Genomic DNA, 18,884 nt, shown 5'->3' on the forward strand with positions numbered 1-18,884 from the left:
CACTCAGGAGGCAGAGGAGGGAGGATTGCTGTGAGTTCAATGCCACCCTGAGACTACATAGTGAATTCCAGGTCAGCCTGGGCTAGAGTGAGACCCTACCTCGAAAAACCAAAAAAAAAAAGTTATACTATCTCTTCTCTCCTGCCCCATTCCTCATTGGGGAGTTTTGTTATCTTTTAAAAACTATTTATTTTTTATTTATTTGAGAGAGGCAGAGAGAGACAGAGAATGGGTGTGTCAGGGCTTCTAGCCACTGCAAAAGAACTTCAGATGCATGTCCCACCTTGTGCATCTGGCTTATATGGGTACTGGGGAATCAAACCTGGGTCTTTAGGCTTTGCAGGCAAGTGCCTTAACCATTAAGCTACCTCTATCTCAAGTTGTTATTTTTATCAAGGATACTAGCCTAAAGGTCTCTGCATTTTTCTCTTACCTAGTAAACTTCAAAAAAAAAACTTTTAAAATGTTTATGAGAGAGAGAGAGAGGACAGGCACGCTAGGGCCTCTAGCCACTGCAAACGAACTCCAGAGCCATCGGGTGCATCTGGCTTATAAGTACTGGGAATCAAAACTTGGTCATTAGACTTCACAGGCAAGCATCTCAACCATTAAGCTATCTCTCCAGCCCCCTCAAAAAAAATTTTTTAAGTCAGAGTATCTAAATGTGGTTAATAAAAATGGGTGCATATTTAATTTTCATTTTAATGTTTTTTTTTTCTTTGTAGACATTTAAAAGAAGAAAATAACAATGGAAAAGAAAAAATAAGGATTATGGCAATGAAAAATTCAGAAGTCATGTCACAGTTAACTGAATCTAGACAGAGTATCATGAAGCTAGAGAGTGAGTTAGAGGACAAGGCTGAAATACTGAGAGAAAAAAATTCTCTAATGAATGAAAATCGAGAATTGAAGGTCCGGGTTGCAGCACAGAATGAACGACTAGATTTGTGTCAGCAGGAAATTGATAGTTCAAGAGCAGAACTGAGAAGTTTAGAAAAAGTGATATCTCAGTTGCCAGTAAGTATGTGTGAAAATAGAGGTAGAATACTTGATTACACAAAGAAATGTTATTAGGGAACATCATTTTGTGATTGCTGTACTAGCTTGTTCCTTTCTGCCTGTTTGTGCTTTTAGTCACCAATTTGTCTCAATCTAATACCTACTTAACCCTACACTTCCCTTTCTACTCTTTTACCCTTCCTTATTATCTTAGTTGCTGTGTATAACAATGGAATAGACTTGTGAAAACATGTATTGAAGTAACATTTATATACTTAAACTTTACCCCTTTCAGTTTTGTTACAGTCACCACAATCCAGTTTCACATGTTTCTTTCATCTCCTAAAGATCCCTTATGTTCCTTTGCCAGTAAAGATTCCTCTTTCAGGAAACCACTAATAGTTTCTGCTTCTGTGAATTTGTCTTTTTCTGGACATTTCATATGAATAGTCATAACAATATGCAGGCTTTTGCATCTGGAATTTTGCATTTGCAATGTTTTTGAGACTAGTATATGTTGCAACATCATTACTTCATATCTATTTTTGCTGAATAGTGTCCCATTGTGTGCATATATTTTCTTAATTTTAATTTTGTTTATTTTTATTTATTTGAGAGCTATAGACAGAGAGAAAGAGGCAGATATAGACAGAGAATGGGTATGCCAGGGCCTCCAGCCACTGCAAATGAACTCCAGAGTTGTGCCCCCTTAGCATCTGGCTAACGTGGGTCCTGGGGAATTGAGCCTGGAACCAGGGTCCTTAGCCTTCATAGGCAAGCACTTAACCACTAAGCCATCTCTCCAGGACCCCTTTAAAATAATTATTTATTTGCAAGCAAAGAGAGTGAGAAGAGAGGCAGACAGAAAGAGAATGGGTACGCCAGGGCCTTTAGCTACTGCAGACGAACTCCAGACGCATGTGCCCCTTGTGCATTTGACTTATGTGGGTCTTGGAGAATCAAACCTGAGTTCTTTGGCTTCACAGGCAAATGCCTTAACTGCTAAGCCATCTCTCCAGTCCTGTGCATATTTTTTTTTTATTTACTAATTGATGGGACATTTGGGTTATCGCCACATCTAGGCTGTTAAGAATTATGCTTCTGGGAATATTGACTTAGATGGCCTTTTTATGAACATGTTATGGGTTCGTTTGCCCAGAAGTAAAATTCCTGGATCTTTGGTAAATTTATGCCAAACCAATTTTCAAAAAAGCTGTATTTTACGTTTTTATCAGCAATGTGTGAATGTCAAGTGGTGTCACATTGTGATTTTAATTTGTATTTTTCTGTATTTAAGTATTTGATATGTGTTTATTAAAATGGCCTAGAACTTTAAGTGTCAATATATATCAGTGAGATGAGGAAGAAAGTGAGTGATTATACCTGTGTTAGAAATTTGTCATTGATAGGTGTGAAATAAGGTAAGAATGGGAAAATTGCTTGTCATGGTTGGTTTCACTTATGAATGCATGACAGACTGAATGGTACATTCATTTTTTTTTTTCTTTTAAAATTATTCGTAGTTGTATTTGTGTGTTTGTGTATATGGTACATCAGAGCATAATCTAGGGTTGTTGGTTCTTTCTTTCCACTTTGAGAAAGGTTCTCTCCTGTTGGTTTTTTGGTGCTCAGAATGCCAGACTAGCTGGTGTGCAAGCTTTAGGATTCTTCTGACTCTACCTCCCCTTGCTGTAGGTGTGTTGAGATTACAAACTGTGTGCCACTTTGCAACTTGACTTTTCATGGGTGTTGGGAATTCGAACTCCAATCAACACACTTATAGAACAAGTGCCTTTAACTACTGAACCATATCTCCAGCTGATAGGTGGTAGTTCCTTACCAAGTTTAAATTATTATAATCCATGGACTTAAGCTAAAGAGGCTCTTAGAAATCATCTGATACTATCCTAGTAATGAAATGTAAATACAGGGGCTGGGGAAGTTGCTCAGCAGTTGGAGGCATTTGTTTGCAATACTTGCTGGCCTAGGTTCAGTTCCTCAAAAAATGGCACATGTATCTAATGTTATTTGATTTAGCAGTGGCAAGAGACCCTAGCACTACCCACCCCCACACAATTTTTTTTTAATTTGTAAAATCTTATATTGTATTATTTGTAGTAAACACAGATTTATATTTCTGAAATAAGTTTAAAGGAAGAAAAATCAAATTCCAAATTTAAAATGGTAGATTTCTGTATAGTTCATATACTAAGAAGTTTGTAAGCATTTGAAGTTTCCAGTAAGAAAATTAAATTTTCTCAACATTTTCAAGCAAGGGCTACTAGGTGCAATGTGAAGTGAAAGATATTATAAAAACAGGCCAAGTTAAGTGATTGTACCCTTTAAGAGTTTACAACCACATTTAAAAATACTACAGTAGAACATGCAATATTATACATACATAGGGAGCTGATTATACTGAGGTTCAAATTACTCTTTTTCTTTCTTTTCAAATTTTTATTAACAACTTCCATGATTATAAAAAATATCCCAAGGTAATAGCCTCCCTCCTCCCACTTTCCCCTTTGAAACTCCATTCTCCATCATAACCCCTCCCCATCTCAATCAGTCTCTGTTTTATTTTGATGTCATGATCTTTTCTTCCTATTATGATGGTCTTGTGCAGGTAGTGTCAGGCACTGTGAGGTCATGGCCATTTTGTGTCTGGGGGAAGCACATTGTGAGGAGTCCTACCCTTCCTTTGGCTCTTACATTCTTCCCGCCACCTCTTCCACAATAGACCCTGAGCCTTGGAAGGTGTGATAGAGAAATGGCAGTACTGAGCATTCCTGTCACTTCTTACCAGCACCATGATGCCTTCTGAGTCATCCCAAGGTCACTACCATCTGAAAAGAGAAGGTTCTCTACCAAAAGTGAGAGTAGCAGTAATATAAGGATATGAACATTAAGAAAAGTGCTTACTGGGTAGTTTGATAAGCATAGTATATACATTGAGCCAGTCAGCAGCAGATATTACACTCCTAGGGCTCACGACTATCCCTGTTTTAAGTTTTCAGTATCAGGGATATATTCCCTCCCATGGAGCAAGCCTCCAGTCCAATTAGAGGAGAGTAGGTTTCCATCATGACAGACGTGCCACTATTGCACCTGTGGGCTCATCTGGCCTGGCTGGCCAGATACAAGGCTTGCAGTGTCCACTGTTGATACCTTCACTGTTGATTTCCCTTTCTTACATTGAACTGCATGCAGAATGGCTGCTTCTAGCTTCCTGTCAGCTGGTCTACATGGAGGAGGTTATCAGCTCAGTTCCAGCAGGATTTCTCAGTGGCCTTGCAGCCCAAGTATGTGGAGTCTTCAGCAATAGGCTCTTACCTTCTATTCCTGGTGGGAAACCAAGGGCCTCGGCAATGGCCTGTAATGTTTGGGGGGCATCAAGGACCTCCCTGGTCAACAATTCACTGGAAGATATCCCATCCCTGGCACTGAAAATTTTCTAGCAATAGTCTATGGCTCCTGAGTAGTCCATTGTCCAAAAACATAGGTTTCTATATGATTTATTTATATCCTCTTAGATTTTGAATAGCCCTTCCTCCGCCTTTCCTTTACTCAATCTCTTCCCCTGACCTCACTTTGGGCCTTTTCACTCCCATTAATCTATTCTTCTACTTACATATATATAATACCGTCCTATTATGTACCCCCCCCCCTTCCTTTCTCTTCCCTTTATATCTTTTCTGTAGCTTACTGGCCTTTGCTACTGAGTTTTCTTCCTACTCACACAGAAGTCCAATTATCTGTAGCTAGGATCCACATAAGAGAGAGAAAATGTGACACTTGGCTTTCTGGACTTGGGTTACCTTACTTGGTATAATCCTTTTCCAACTTTTTGACCTTAAGAAAGTCAATGATTTTAATTTTTTTTATTTTTTTGCACGTGTGTTATGGTGTGTGTGTGTATGCCACACAAATTTTTTTTTTTTTTAAAAGCTGAGCATGTGGTGAACGCCTTTAGTCCCAGCACTTGGAGTATGAAGCAGGAGGTTTGCCTTGACTTCCAGGCCAGCCTAGAGCTACAGTGAGTTCCAGATCATCTTTGACTAGACTAAGACCTTGCCTCAAAGCAAGAAAAGAAATCTAAATGCAAAGAACATATAATAATTAGCTCCTAAACTTTTAATGTATTTGGTTTCCTAAGATATTTACCAAGACTTATTATGCTCTTTACTTTTGAGATTGAAACATAATCACATACAGATGAAATTCACTTTAAATTGAAATTCTCATTTGTGCTGTATCAAGAATTATTTTAAGCCAAGCGTGGTGACACACACCTTTAATCCTAGCACTTGGGAGTCAGAGGCAGGAGGATCTCTGTGAGTTCGAGGCCACCCTGAGACTACATAGTGAATTCCAAGTCAGCCTGAGCTAGAGTGAGACCCTATCTTGAAAAACCAAAAAAAAAAAAAAAAAAAAAAAAGCCGGGCGTGGTGGCGCACGCCTTTAATCCCAGCACCCGGGAGGCAGAGGTAGGAGGATTGCTGTCGGTTCAAGGCCACCCTGAGACTCCATAGTGAATTCCAGGTCAGCCTGGGCTAGAGTGAGACCCTACCTCAAAAAAAAAAAAAAAAAAAAAGTTATTTCATAGAAGGTTCTTAAGGTGGTATAATGAAATATGCCTGACCCCAGGTTTTCATGAAGTGCTAGAAATAGCATAGTTTGGAAATGTGAAATTTTTTACTTATGGAAAGTGTGATTCAGCTTTTTTTCCCCTTTGGTTTTTTGAGTTCGTTCTTGCTGTAGCCCAAGCTGACCTGAAATTCACTGTGTAGTCTCAGGCTGGCCTCTAACTCACAGTGATCCTCCTACCTCTGCCTCCTGAGTACTGGGATGAAAGGCATGTGCCACCACACTTGGAAACTTCTGCTACTTTAAGAGTAAGGTTTTTTTTTTATTGTTCTTTTTGTTTGTTTCTTTCTTTCTTTTGAGGTAGTGATGCATGATTTTGGAGTTCAGGAGGGGTGTCCCAGAATTTATGAGCCCTAAGTTTTGTGTTCTGTCCTACTTTGAATAAAGATATAATAGGACTTGGGGCTGGAGAGATGGCTTAGTGGTTAAGGCGCTGCTCTACAAAGCCCAAAGACCCCAGTTCGATTCCTCAGGACCCACATGAGCCACATGAGTTCAAGATGATGCACGTGTCTGGAGCTCATTTGCAATGGCTAAAAGCCCTGGTACACCTATTCTCTCCCTCTCTTCCTCTCAAATAAATAAATAAAAACAACATATTAAAAGATAGCTTTTAAAAAAAAAAAAAGAATGAACAGGACTTGAGAGATGGCTTAGCAGTTAAGCCATTTGTCTGTGAAGCCGAAGGACCTAGGTTCAATTCCTCAGTACCCACGTAAGCCAGATGCACAAGGGGGCACATGTCTGGAGTTTGTTTTCAGTGGCTGGAGTTACTGGCATTCTCTCTGTCTCTCTCTCTCTCTCTCTTTCTGTCAAATAGAGGAAAACAGTGTTAAAAAAAAAAACAAAACAATAAAGACAGGTTCAAGAAGGATAAATGATAAATTACTAACCTTATTTAGGGGAAAATCACAAATTGTAGGGTGTTAATTAAAGGAGATTGAGATTTAAGAGAAACTGAGGCCTTTAAAGAGAGATTAAAGCCACAAACAAGTAGAGGGTAAGAGAAATGAAGCCTTTAAAGAGGAATTGGAGTAGAGCCACAAACGCATGGAAAGTAGAATCTGAGAATTTGTTTAGAGAGACTTAGTAGGAACCCCTATGGCATCTGCCATGTGCTTTTTGTGTAGGGTAGTTAAGAGGACAAACGGTGAAGCTCAAGGATGATTAAGGGGGAGAATATCAAAGAAGAGACCAGGAGATTCAGAGGAGAAATGCATAATAAAGAGAGCTGCACTCATGGTTACCCTGAATTTAATACAGGTAGCAAGCTTGGAGTTAGAGCACCCATGTGGTAAATCTAGAGTAGATTAAGAGACCAGAGGATTATCATGAACGTAATCAAAAAGAGAAATTACCCCAAGCCATAAACAGAAAAGGAAACTTCTCCCAGATGAAGAAACTGTATTATCCTCTCCTCCCCACCTAACCCAGCAGTGGGTGAGGGTGAAGCCAGACTCACGTGTGTCCCTGTGGCAAGAGTGAAGGAGAGAGGGAATCCAAAGAGAATGTCACAGAGCAGGAGGGAGGGACAGGACAGCCACACCTTTATAGCATCAGATTCAGGTATGCAAAGGTATGTGATGGGTTTGTACAATTGGAGGGTGGGCCCCAGATCCAGCCTACCAGTGTTGTTTTATTTATTTATTTACTTATCGGTTTGGTGATAAATTTATTCAGGTTTCCCTTTACGATGATGGCGACAAAAAGCAGATGGGTTACCCACACTACCCATCCCCTGCTGTTTTATTTAGTGGCCATAAGGGGACGCTGTAGATCAATCTCTCTGAGACATGAGTTCCATTCCTGCCAAGAGTTTCATTCTTGTGCCAGTGCAAGGTAGCACACATGGGCTGGCATCTCCTGGTTCCTGTTATGCCTAAACCTCTAACTGAAACTGCCTTAAAAAAAGCTAGCTTTCTCCTATCCTCCTTCAGTAGGGTCTTTCCCTAGCCCAAGCTGACCTGGAATTCACTGTAGCCTCAGACTGGCCTTGAGCACATAGTAGTCTTCCTAACTACCTCCAAGGTGCTGGGATTAAAGGTGCACACCATCACTCCCAATAAGAGTAAGTTTTATAAGGAAAGCATCTTTATGTACTTTCAAGTTTTTCCTTCCCTTGCTTCTTCCCTTCCTTTTTCTCTTAACTTTTTTGTCCATACTTCTTTCCTCTCTCTCTTTTCTCAAAGCAGCAAAATTATTTACTATCCATATTAAAAAAAATTTTGTTTATTTTTTTATTTACAAGCAGAGAGGGAGAGCAAGAGAGCATATGGGATTGCCAGGGCTTCTTGCCACTGTAAATGAATTTCCAGATGCCTGGGCCACTTTGTTTGTACATCTGGCTTTACATGGCTACTAGTGAATTGAACCCAGGTCAGCAGGTTTTGCAACCAAGCAACCTTTAACCACTGAGCTATCTTTCCAGCCCCTTACTATCCATGTTTCAAATATTGCCACTAAGAAATCACATTGCTTAGTGTGTTTTTTGAAAATACTGTGTGTAGGATTAAATTTGCTTTTATTGGAGTATGTTATGAAATGTATCATTGATTTATATGACTCAAGCTTATTTAATTATTATAGTTCAACATTATCTTGATATGTCTTAATGTGCTTACACATTCTGCCCTTCATGTCAAATTGTTTCCAAGAAATTCAGAGTTCTGAGTAAGAAAATAGTTGTATTCCATGAACATATTATAAATTCATAAATGTTTTTAAACTTGCAGCTAAAAAGAGACATGTTTGGTTTTAAGTCATCTATTTCTAAGCACCACAGTTGCTTGTCACGCAAGGAGGAGAACTGCATTGGCTGCTGTGAGGCAAATAAATTGATGATTTCTGAATTGAGGTATGCTTTCAGATTTTGAAGTTTTAGCAAGAAGTTTTTGTTGCTTGTTAAATTAAGATGCTTAATTGAGAACTTTTTTTTTAAAGTTCAAGAATATTGAATATTTTAACAAGTACTGATTGTGCAAATTACAATTTATTCTTTTTAAAAAAGTATTTTAGTTATGTATTTATTTGAAAGAGAGAGAGAAAGAAGCAGAGAGAGAGAGAATGGATACACCAGGGCCTCCTGCCACAGCAAACTAACTCCATATGCATGTGCCACCTTGTGCATCTGGCCTAAGTGGATACTGGGGAACTGAACCTGGGTCTTTAAGCTTCACAGGCAAGCACCTTAAACACAAAACTATCTCTCTAGCCCCCAATTTATTCTTAAGGTTTTACGCTGTTTGTTTCAAATCTATTTTCTAAATAAAAAACAAAACACTACAGGATGCATAATATCCTTTGACCCTTCTGCTAGTCCCATTGTCCCCTTCAAATATCTACCATTATGAGTTAGAATGCATATTTTTCTACCCATGTTGTGTATGTTTACCCTCTCACATACAAATATAAGTATACTGTATGTTTATATTGTTTTCAGTTCTACTCAGTATAATTTTAAAAATCCACCCATGTTGAGCTAGACTAATTGATGAAAGGGTGGGGTTTCTGTGTTACTTTCATAGCTGCATAGGATTCTTTCCTGGACCTGTGTCACAATTGGTTTATTGAGTCTGTAATTGATAATTACCTTGTTTCTAGTTTTCTGTTGTAAACAGAATTGTAATGAACATATTTTTACTTTTTGTTTTGTTTTTCAAGGTAGGGTCTCACTCTAGCCCAGGCTGACCTGAAATTCACTACGAAGTCTCACGGTGGTCTCAAAAGAGTGGCCTCAAAGGCAATCCTCCTATCTTTGCCTCCTGAGTGCTGGGATTAAAGGCATGTGCCACCATGCCTTGCTGAGTTACAATGAACAGCTTTACATCTAGTTTCTTGTGCATATCTATGAAGGTTTCTTTAATATATACTCCTAGAAATGAAATTAGGTTCTAGGGTACCTGCAATTTCAATTTTCCTGCTTTCTTTCATGTTTAGAAAATGGCTGGACCAGTTTGCAATGTGGCTAGTGATTTTTAAAAATTTTTTTAATTTTAATTTTTTGTTTTTTTCTCAGTTTTTATTAACATCTTCCATGATTATAAAAAATATCCCATGGTCATACCCTCCCTCCCCCCACTTTCCCCTTTGAAATTCCATTCTCTGTCATATCCCCTCCCCATCTCAATCACTCTCTCTTTTATTTTGATGTCATGATCTTTTCCTCCTCTTATGATGGTCTTGTGTGGGTAGTGACAGGCACTGTGAGGTCATGGATATCCATGGCTAGTGATTTTTAAGAATTTCCATGTCCTAGCTGGGCATGGTGGTGCACAATTTTAATCCCAGCACTCGGGAGGCAGAGGTAGGAGGATCGCCGTTCAAGGCCACCCTGAGACTACATAGTGAATTTCATGTCAGACTGAGCTAGACTGAGACCCTACCTCGGGGCGGTGGGGGATAAGAATTTCCATGTCCTGCATAAGAGATGACTGGTATTTGATACTTTAAACCAACTTTAAAGCTAAATGCAATATAATTTTATAATATAACAATATAATTTTTGGCTTCTTTTGTGCTAGGATTAAGCTTGCAATAAAAGAAGCAGAAATTCAAAAGCTTCATGCAAATCTGACTGCTCAGTTATCTCAGAATCTTATTGTTTGTAATGATAGCCAAGAAAGTGGCAAAGCAAATATTTTGGAAACAGAACCTGTAAAACTAGGTGGTAGTCAAGTAGGTGAGTATATTATATTGAATTGTTGCTTTCATAAATAATAATCAGTTCTTGCTGATGGTATTTTTTGTTTATCTTTGGTATTTTTTTTTTTAATTTTTATTAACATTTTCCATGATTATAAAATATATCCCATGGTAATTCCCTCCCTCCCCACCCCCACACTTTCCCGTTTGAAATTCCATTCTCCATCATATTACCTCCCCATTACAATCATTGTAATTACATATATACAATATCAAACTATTAAGTATCCTCCTCCCTTCCTTTCTCCACCCTTTATGTCTCCTTTTCAACTTACTGGCCTCTGCTACTAAGTATTTTCATTCTCACACAGAAGCCCAGTCATCTGTAGCTAGGATCCCCATATGAGAGAGAACATGTGGCGCTTGGCTTTCTGGGCCTGGGTTACCTGACTTAGTATAATACTTTCCAGGTCCATCCATTTTTCTGCAAATTTCATAACTTCATTTTTCTTTACCGCTGAGTAGAACTCCATTGTATAAATGTACCACATCTTCATTATCCACTCATCTGTTGAGGGACATCTAGGCTGGTTCCATTTCCCAGCTATTATAAATTGAGCAGCAATAAACATGGTTGAGCATGTACTTCTAAGGAAATGAGATGAGTCCTTTGGATATATGCCTAGGAGTGCTATAGCTGGGTCATATGGTAGATCAATCTCTAGCTGCTTTAGGAACCTCCACACTGTTTTCCACAATGGCTGGACCAGATTGCATTCCCACCAGCAGTGCAGAAGGGTTCCTTTTTTTCCACATCCCCGCCAACATTTATGATCATTTGTTTTCATGATGGTGGCCAATCTGACAGGATTGAGATGGAATCTCAATGTAGTTTTAATCTGCATTTCCCTGATGACTAGTGATGTAGAACATTTTTTTAGATGCTTATATGCCATTCGTATTTCTTCCTTTGAGAACTCTCTATTTAGCTCCTTAGCCCATTTTTTGATTGGCTTGTTTGATTCCTTATTGGTTAACTTTTTGAGTTCTTTGTATATCCTAGATATTAATCCTCTATCAGATATATAGCTGGCGAAGATTTTTTCCCATTCTGTAGGTTGCCTCTTTGCTTTTTTCACTGTGTCCTTTGCGGTGCAAAATCTTTGTAATTTCATTAGGTCCCAGTGGTTAATCTGTGGTTTTATTGCCTGAGCAATTGGGGTTGTATTCAGAAAGTCTTTGCCAAGACCAATATGTTGAAGGGTTTCCCCTACTTTTTCCTCTAGCAGTTTCAAAGTTTCCGGTCTGATGTTAAGGTCTTTAATCCATTTGGACTTAATTCTTGTGCATGGCGAGAGAGAAGAATCTATTTTCATCCTTCTGCAGATATTTATCCAGTTTTCAAAACACCATTATCTGAAAAGGCTGTCTCATCTCCAATGAGTATTTTTGGCGTTTTTATCGAATATCAGGTGGCTATAGCTACTTGGGCTTACATCTGGGTCCTCTATTCTGTTCCACTGATCTACATGTCTGTTTTTGTGCCAGTACCATGCTGTTTTTGTTACTATGGCTCTGTAGTATAGGTTAAAATCAGGTATGGTGATACCACCAGCCTCTTTTTTGTTGCTCAGTATTATTTTAGATATTCGAGGTTTTTTGTGATTCCAAATGAATTTTTGGATTGTTTTTTCTATTTCCATGAAGGAAGCCTTTGGAATTTTGATAGGTATTGCATTAAATGTGTAGATTGCTTTAGGTAAGATTGCCATTTTCACGATATTGATTCTTCCAAGCCAGGAACAAGGGATGTTTCTCCACTTTCTAGTGTCTTCTGCAATTTCTCGCTTGAGTGTTTTAAAGTTCTCATTGTATAGATTCTTTACTTCCTTGGTTAGGTTTATTCCAAGGTATTTTATTTTTTTTGATGCAATTGTGAATGGGAGTGATTCTCTGATTTCATCCTCTGTGTGTTTGTTGTTAGCATATACGAAGGCTACTGATTTCTGTGTATTTATTTTGTATCCTGCTACATTGCTGTAGGTTTTGATCAGCTCTAACAGCTTGCTAGTAGAGTCTTTAGGGTCCTTTATGTATAGAATCATGTCATCTGCAAATAATGATAACTTGATTTCTTCCTTTCCAATTTGTATCCCTTTTATGTGTGTCTCTTGCCTTATTGCTATGGCTAAGACTTCCAAAACTATATTAAATAGAAGTGGAGACAGTGGACACCCTTGTCTTGTTCCTGATTTTAGTGGAAAAGCTTCCAGTTTTTCCCCATTTAGTAATATGTTGGCTGTAGGCTTGTCATAAATAGCCTTTATTATATTGAGATATGTTCCTTCTATTCCCAGTCTCTGTAGGACTTTTATCATGAAGGGATGTTGGATTTTGTCAAATGCTTTCTCTGCATCTAATGAGATGATCATGTGATTTTTGTCCTTCAACCCATTTATGTAATGTATTACATTTATAGATTTGCGTATGTTGAACCATCCCTGCATCTCTGGGATAAAGCCTACTTGGTCAGGGTGAATGATCTTTTTGATATACTCTTGTATTCTGATTGCCAATATTTTGTTGAGAATTTTTGCATCTATGTTCATGAGGGAGATTGGTCTGTAATTTTCTTTTTTTGTTCTATCTTTGCCTGGTTTTGGTATCAGGGTGATGCTGGCCTCATAGAAGGAGTTTGGTAGGATTCCTTCTTTTTCTATTTCCTGGAAAAGCTTAAGAAGCAATGGTGTTAGCTCTTCCTTAAAAGTCTGGTAAAATTCAGCAGTGAATCCATCCGGGCCTGGGCTTTTTTTAGTTGGGAGATTATTGATAACTGCTCGGATCTCCATGTTTGTTATAGGTCTATTTAAGTGATTAATCTCATTTTGATTTAATTTAGGTAGGTCATATAGATCAAGGAAATCATCCATTTCTTTCAGATTTTCATACTTTGTGGAGTATATGCTTTTATAGTATGTCCCTATAATTTTTTGAATTTCTCTGGAATCTGTTGTGATGTTACCTTGTTCATCTCTGATTTTATTAGTTTGTGTCTCTTCTCTCTTTCTTTTGGTCAGATTTGCTAAGGGTTTATCAATCTTGTTTATCCTTTCAAAGAACCAACTCTTTGTTTCATTAATTCTTTGGATTGTTCTTTTTGTTTCTATTTCATTAATTTCTGCCCTAATCTTTATTATTTCTTCCCATCTACTACTTTTTGGTTTGCCTTGTTCTTCTTTTTCCAAGGCTTTAAGGCGAAGCATTAGGTCGTTTACTTGCGACCTTTCTAATTTCTTAATATAGGCACTTAAGGCTATAAATTTACCTCTTAGAACTCCCTTCATTGTGTCCCAGAGATTTTGGTATGTTGTGTTCTCATTATCATTTGACTCTATAAATTTTTTGATTTCCTTTTTGATTTCTTCATTGACCCACTCATCATTTAGTAGTGTATTGTTTAGTTTCCATGATTTTGTGTATGCTCTATAGCCTTTCTTGCTACTGATTTGTAGTTTAATTCCATTGTGGTCAGATAGAATGCAAGGAATTATTTCAATTTTCCTGAATTTGTTAAGATTTGCTTTGTGTCCTAATATATGGTCTATTTTAGAGAATGTTCCATGTGCTGCTGAAAAGAATGTATATTCTGCAGCCTTTGGATGAAATGTCCTGTATATATCTGTTAGGTCCATTCCTTCTATGACCTCATTTAGTCCAGATGCCTCTCTGTTTATTCTTTCCCTGGATGACCTGTCAATTGATGAGAGTGGTGTGTTAAAGTCACCCACCACCACTGTGTTTGGTGTTATCTGTGACCTTAGTTCTAATAGTGTTTGTTTGACGAATTTGGGAGCCCCCATGTTAGGTGCATATATGTTTAGGATTGTAATGTCCTCCTGTTGGAGTGTGCCCTTAATCAATATAAGGTGACCTTCCTTATCTTTTTTGACTAACGTCGGACTAAAGTCTACCCTGTCTGATATTAGGATAGCAACCCCTGCTTGTTTTCTAGGCCCATTTGCTTGAAACACCGTCTTCCATCCTTTCACCCTAAGATAATGTCTATCCTTTGTAGAAAGGTGAGTTTCTTGGAGACAACAAATTGTAGGATCCTGCTTTTTAACCCAGTCTGCAAATCTATGTCTTTTCGTTGGGGCATTGAGACCGTTGATATTAAGAGATATTACTGAAAGGTGTGTATTTATGTTTGCCATTTGTGTGTGTGTGTGTGTGTTACTTGTTCTACCTGTGCTCTCTTCTGTTAACTGGTATTTGAGTATAGCTGGTTTTTTCTAGGTTCCTTATATGTGTGCTTTTCCTTTTGTTCAGCATGGAGGATTCTATCAAGTATTTTCTGTAGAGCTGGTTTTGTCTTCAGATACTCCTTTAACCTGCTTTTGTCATGGAATGTCTTTATTTCTCCATCTATTTGGATGGATAACTTTGCAGGATAAAGTAACCTTGGTTGACAGTTGTTATCTTTCAGAACTTGGAATATATCACTCCAAGCCCTTCTGGCTTTAAAAGTTTGTGTTGAATAATCTGCTGTAATCCTGATGGGCTTGCTTTTGTAGGTAACTTGATTTTTCTCTCTAACTGCTTTCAATATTTTTTCTTTGGTTTGTGTGTTTGGAAGTTTGAGTGTAATGTGGCGAGGAGAGTTTCTTTCTGGGTTTTGTCTGGCTGGGGTTCTAAAGGCTTCCTGTATCTGTATTGGCACCTCTTTCCCAATTTGGGGAAAATTTTCCTCTATGATTTTGTTGAAGATGCCTACTATGCCTCTGGAGTGGAGTTCTTCTCCTTCTACTATGCCCTGAATTCTTACATTGGATGTTTTCATAGTGTCCCGAATATCTTGAAATTCCCACTCATACTTTTCTATAAGTTTGTCTTTCTCTTTGTTGGACTGCATTAGGTCTGCCACCTGATCTTCTAGCTTAGATATTCTGTCCTCTCCCTCATCCATCCTACTGGTGAGATTTTCTACAGAGTTTTTTATTTCATTAACTGTGTTCTTCATTGCTAGTAATTCTGACTGGTTTTTCTTTATTATTTCTATTTCCCTATTTTTGTCTTGTATTGCCTTCTTTATTTCATTAAATTGGTGTCCTGCCTCTTCTTTGATTCCTTTGATTTCCTCTTTGATTTCCTCTTTGATTTCTTCTTTGATTGTTTTCATGTGTTCTTTGACCTCTTTGAACATATTTATAATTATTCTTTTGAACTCTTTCTCAGGCATTTCCTCTAACTCTTTCTCACTGGAGGACATTTCTGATGCATTAATACTTTTAGGTGGATTTATATCGTCTTGCTTTTTAGTGTTTCTTGTGTTATAATGTATATATTTTTGCATCTTGGATTAAGTTAATGCTTGGATTTTCTAGCTAGCTGTGTATTCTTAGCTGTATCAATTGATTTGATGTAATATATTTTCAGGGTAGGACCTTAAGGTATTAGGTGTGGCTCTTAAGACTCTCAGAGTATCTACAAAGATGTTCTTAGGGGTTGAGTTTCCCTGCTATAGGAGTATTCAAGCAGGCTGAGTGGAATAAAATACTGGTAGATTCTAAAATTTAACTAAACACTGTACACATTCAATCAAAAACAGCCCCGAGTATGTATGCAAGAGTAGTTATTATAATGACCAGATCCTCTATCAACAAAGAGGTTTAGATTTCTGGTCTGTTGAGGTATCCAAGTCAGCTTGTGACCAAGTGAGACCCTTCCCTGGTGCAATCCCAGTTACCTTGGATGATTGTGGTCTCAGTCAAGTTGCTGCCTGGGTCGTCGGGCTGCTGTTCTGATTTCTGGAGCTGGGCACTTGCTTTTCCTACGGGGCAAACTGAGCCGCTGCTGCTGCCTCTGCTGCTGTTGTAGCTGCCACCACCGGAGCCACCACCGCTGCTGAAGCTGCCGCTGCCGTGTCCACCGCCGCTGCTCACCCCGAAGCCGCTGCTGCGGGATCTGCCGCCGCTGCCGCTCCTGGGTCCGCTGCTGCTGGGGCCACTGGTACCGGTGCTGGAGCCGCTGAAGTTGCTGCCGAACTCTGCTCCTGCTTGGGTCCTGCTGTCAGCCCAAGTTGGCGTGGCTGGTCCCGGGCCACTGCTGTGTTCGCTGGAGCTGGGTTCAGGTGGTGGGGGAGGGGAGGGAGCCGCGGCTGCTCTGGTTGTATCGCTGTTCCACGTGTGCTTCTACCTCGCAGTCTGCTCTTCCCTCCGTTGCTCGCTGCCGCTCTCCCCTCACGTTTCCCGAGTTGCGGAGAGCGCGGTGTGAGGGGAAAATCCCGCACCTGGCTTGTCCTGCGGCTCGAGCCGAGAGTCCGGCGGCTTTCTGCCGCTGCGTGGCTGCAGCGGGTGGCCGAGCCGCCCCGGAGCCGCTGTTCCCGCCTGTGCAGGCTCTGGATGCTCTGGAACTCTTCTACTTCTCCGCTGCCGCCTCAATTTCCTATACACCTCACTTTTTAGTAAAAGTGTGTATTTTGCTGAGTTTTTTTGGTCTTTTTCCCCCCTAGGCTGCTTTGGCGTGGTACCTACGCCGCCATCTTAACCGGAAGTCCCTATCTTTGGTATTTTATAAAAGGCAGGATCGGTGGCTCAGGCCTTTATTTTATTTTACTTATTTATTTATTTATTCATTTATTACTTGAGAGAAGGGGGGAGAGGCACAGAGAGAGAGAATGGGTGCACCAGCCACTGCAAATGAACTCCAAAAGCATGCGCCCCTTGTGCATCTGGCTTACATGGGTCCTGGGGAATCAAACTGGGGTCTTTAGGCTTTGCAGACAAATGCCTTTACCACTAAGCCATTTCCCCAGCCCTGATGTTATTTTACTCTTGGAAAATGTTCTTATTTTCATTTTTAAAATTTATTTTTTGACAGCTTTATACATGTATATAATGTATTTTGATCATATTCATCCCCCATCACCTCTTATCTCCTCCCCCTCCTGCTAAATCCCTTCTTCTTCCCAAGTAGTCCCTTCTTTCATATCTTGTCTCATGTCTGCTTTCCTCCTTTGTGGTTGAAGCAGGGTCTCAGGGTAGCCCAGGTTGACCTAGAATTCACACTGTAGCTCATGATGGCTGGAACTCATGGTGATCAACCTGCCTTAGCCTGCTGCATACTGCAGTTATAGGTGTGAGCCACCATACCTGGTACACGCATGCACACGTGTGTGCATGTGTGTGTATGTGTGTGTGTATCACTGAATTCACTTTGGATTGCCTGCACGAGCGTAAGTTGGAGGTTATTTACTAGAGCATAGACAAGTTACAGTGGCTATACCACTGAAGGATATGTCTCCTCCTCTCCCAGCAACCTAAATTAATTGCCAGTAGCTCCTCAGGGAGGGGCGGGGCCTCGTAAGCCCTCCTCCATCCTGATGGAGTGTTGAAAGGCCCAGTCTTGCACAGGCCTTGTTCAGATAGCCAGAGCTGCTTTGTGTTATGAGCGCAACAGCCATGTCATGTCCAGAAAACACTTGGAGGTGTCATGTTTAGAGCTAAAGGCCTTTGTTTGTTTGTTTGTTTTGAGGTAAGGTTTCATTGTAGCTCAGGCTGACCTGGAATTCACTATGTAGTCTCAGGGTGGCCTTGAACTCATGGCGATCCTCCTACCGCTGCCTCCCGAGTGCTGGGATTAAAGGCGTGTGCCACTACGCCTGGCAAATCTTTCTGTCTTTTAAATATATTTGTTACAATAGCCAGTTTTTTTCCAGGTCACTGTGAAGATTAGTTACAGTAGCTGAATACAGTATATTTTATTTAATGTTCATTCACATCACTTACAACTATTTTTTCTTTACAAGCACTTAGTTTTCTTGACACTCCTTACTCTCTTCTCCCCCTTCTCCCTGCCCCCATCACCACTCATCTCTTCCCACCATTGTTCTTCCCACTTTGACTTACATCATTTAAATTCTATTACCTTTCCCTATCCCTCTCCCTTGAAGCCTCTTTTTCTCTCTGTCATGGGCCCCTTTCTAGTTTGCAGGCATTTATACACTTGCTTCCACATGAATGCACATTTATAAAGATTTGCATCTAGCATATGCATATGAAAGAGAATATGCAGTGTCTGCCTTTCTGTATCTAGATTACCTCACTTCAAAGTAGTTTTTTTTGTTTTGTTCACTTTATTTATTTATTTATTTGAGAGTGACAGGAAAGAAAGAGGCAGAGAGAGAGAGAGAATGGGTATGCCAGGGCCTCCAGCCACTGCAAACGAACTCCAGATGCATGCGCCCCCTTGTGCAGCTGGCTAACGCGGGTCCTGGAGAATCGAGCCTCGAACTGGGGTCCTTAGGCTTCACAGGCAAACACTTAACCGCTAAGCCATCTCTCCAGCCCCCAAAGTAGTTTTTTGTTTTGCTTGGTTTTTCTGAGGTAGGGTCTCTTACTCTAGCCCAAGCTGACCTGAAACTCACTCTTGTAGTCCCAGGCTGCCCTAAACTCATAGCAATCCTCCTGCCTTAGCCTCCCAGGTGCTGGGGTTAAAGGCATGTATTACATGTCTGGCTGAATTACTTTTAATTTGAATTTGTCTGATGGCTAAGCATGTTGAGCTCTTTTAAAATTGTTTATTGGCCATTTTTAAAT

General features: G+C 39.7%; 1 protein-coding gene across 3 annotated transcripts in view; it reads left to right on the top strand.

The window, feature by feature from the left end:
- The window catches only part of Ccdc18 (coiled-coil domain containing 18), a 110,645-nt gene that overhangs the window by 26,446 nt on the left and 65,315 nt on the right, over nucleotides 1-18,884 (top strand). For all 3 annotated transcript variants that reach the window (XM_045138793.1, XM_045138794.1, XM_045138795.1), the window contains 3 exons: nucleotides 726-1,017; nucleotides 8,379-8,500; nucleotides 10,167-10,324. In XM_045138793.1, the coding sequence (XP_044994728.1) occupies nucleotides 726-1,017; nucleotides 8,379-8,500; nucleotides 10,167-10,324 (572 nt within the window). The remainder of the gene's footprint in view (nucleotides 1-725; nucleotides 1,018-8,378; nucleotides 8,501-10,166; nucleotides 10,325-18,884) is intronic.

The sequence above is a fragment of the Jaculus jaculus genome, chromosome 19, assembly GCF_020740685.1.
Source record: "Jaculus jaculus isolate mJacJac1 chromosome 19, mJacJac1.mat.Y.cur, whole genome shotgun sequence".
Lineage (NCBI taxonomy): Eukaryota > Metazoa > Chordata > Mammalia > Rodentia > Dipodidae > Jaculus > Jaculus jaculus.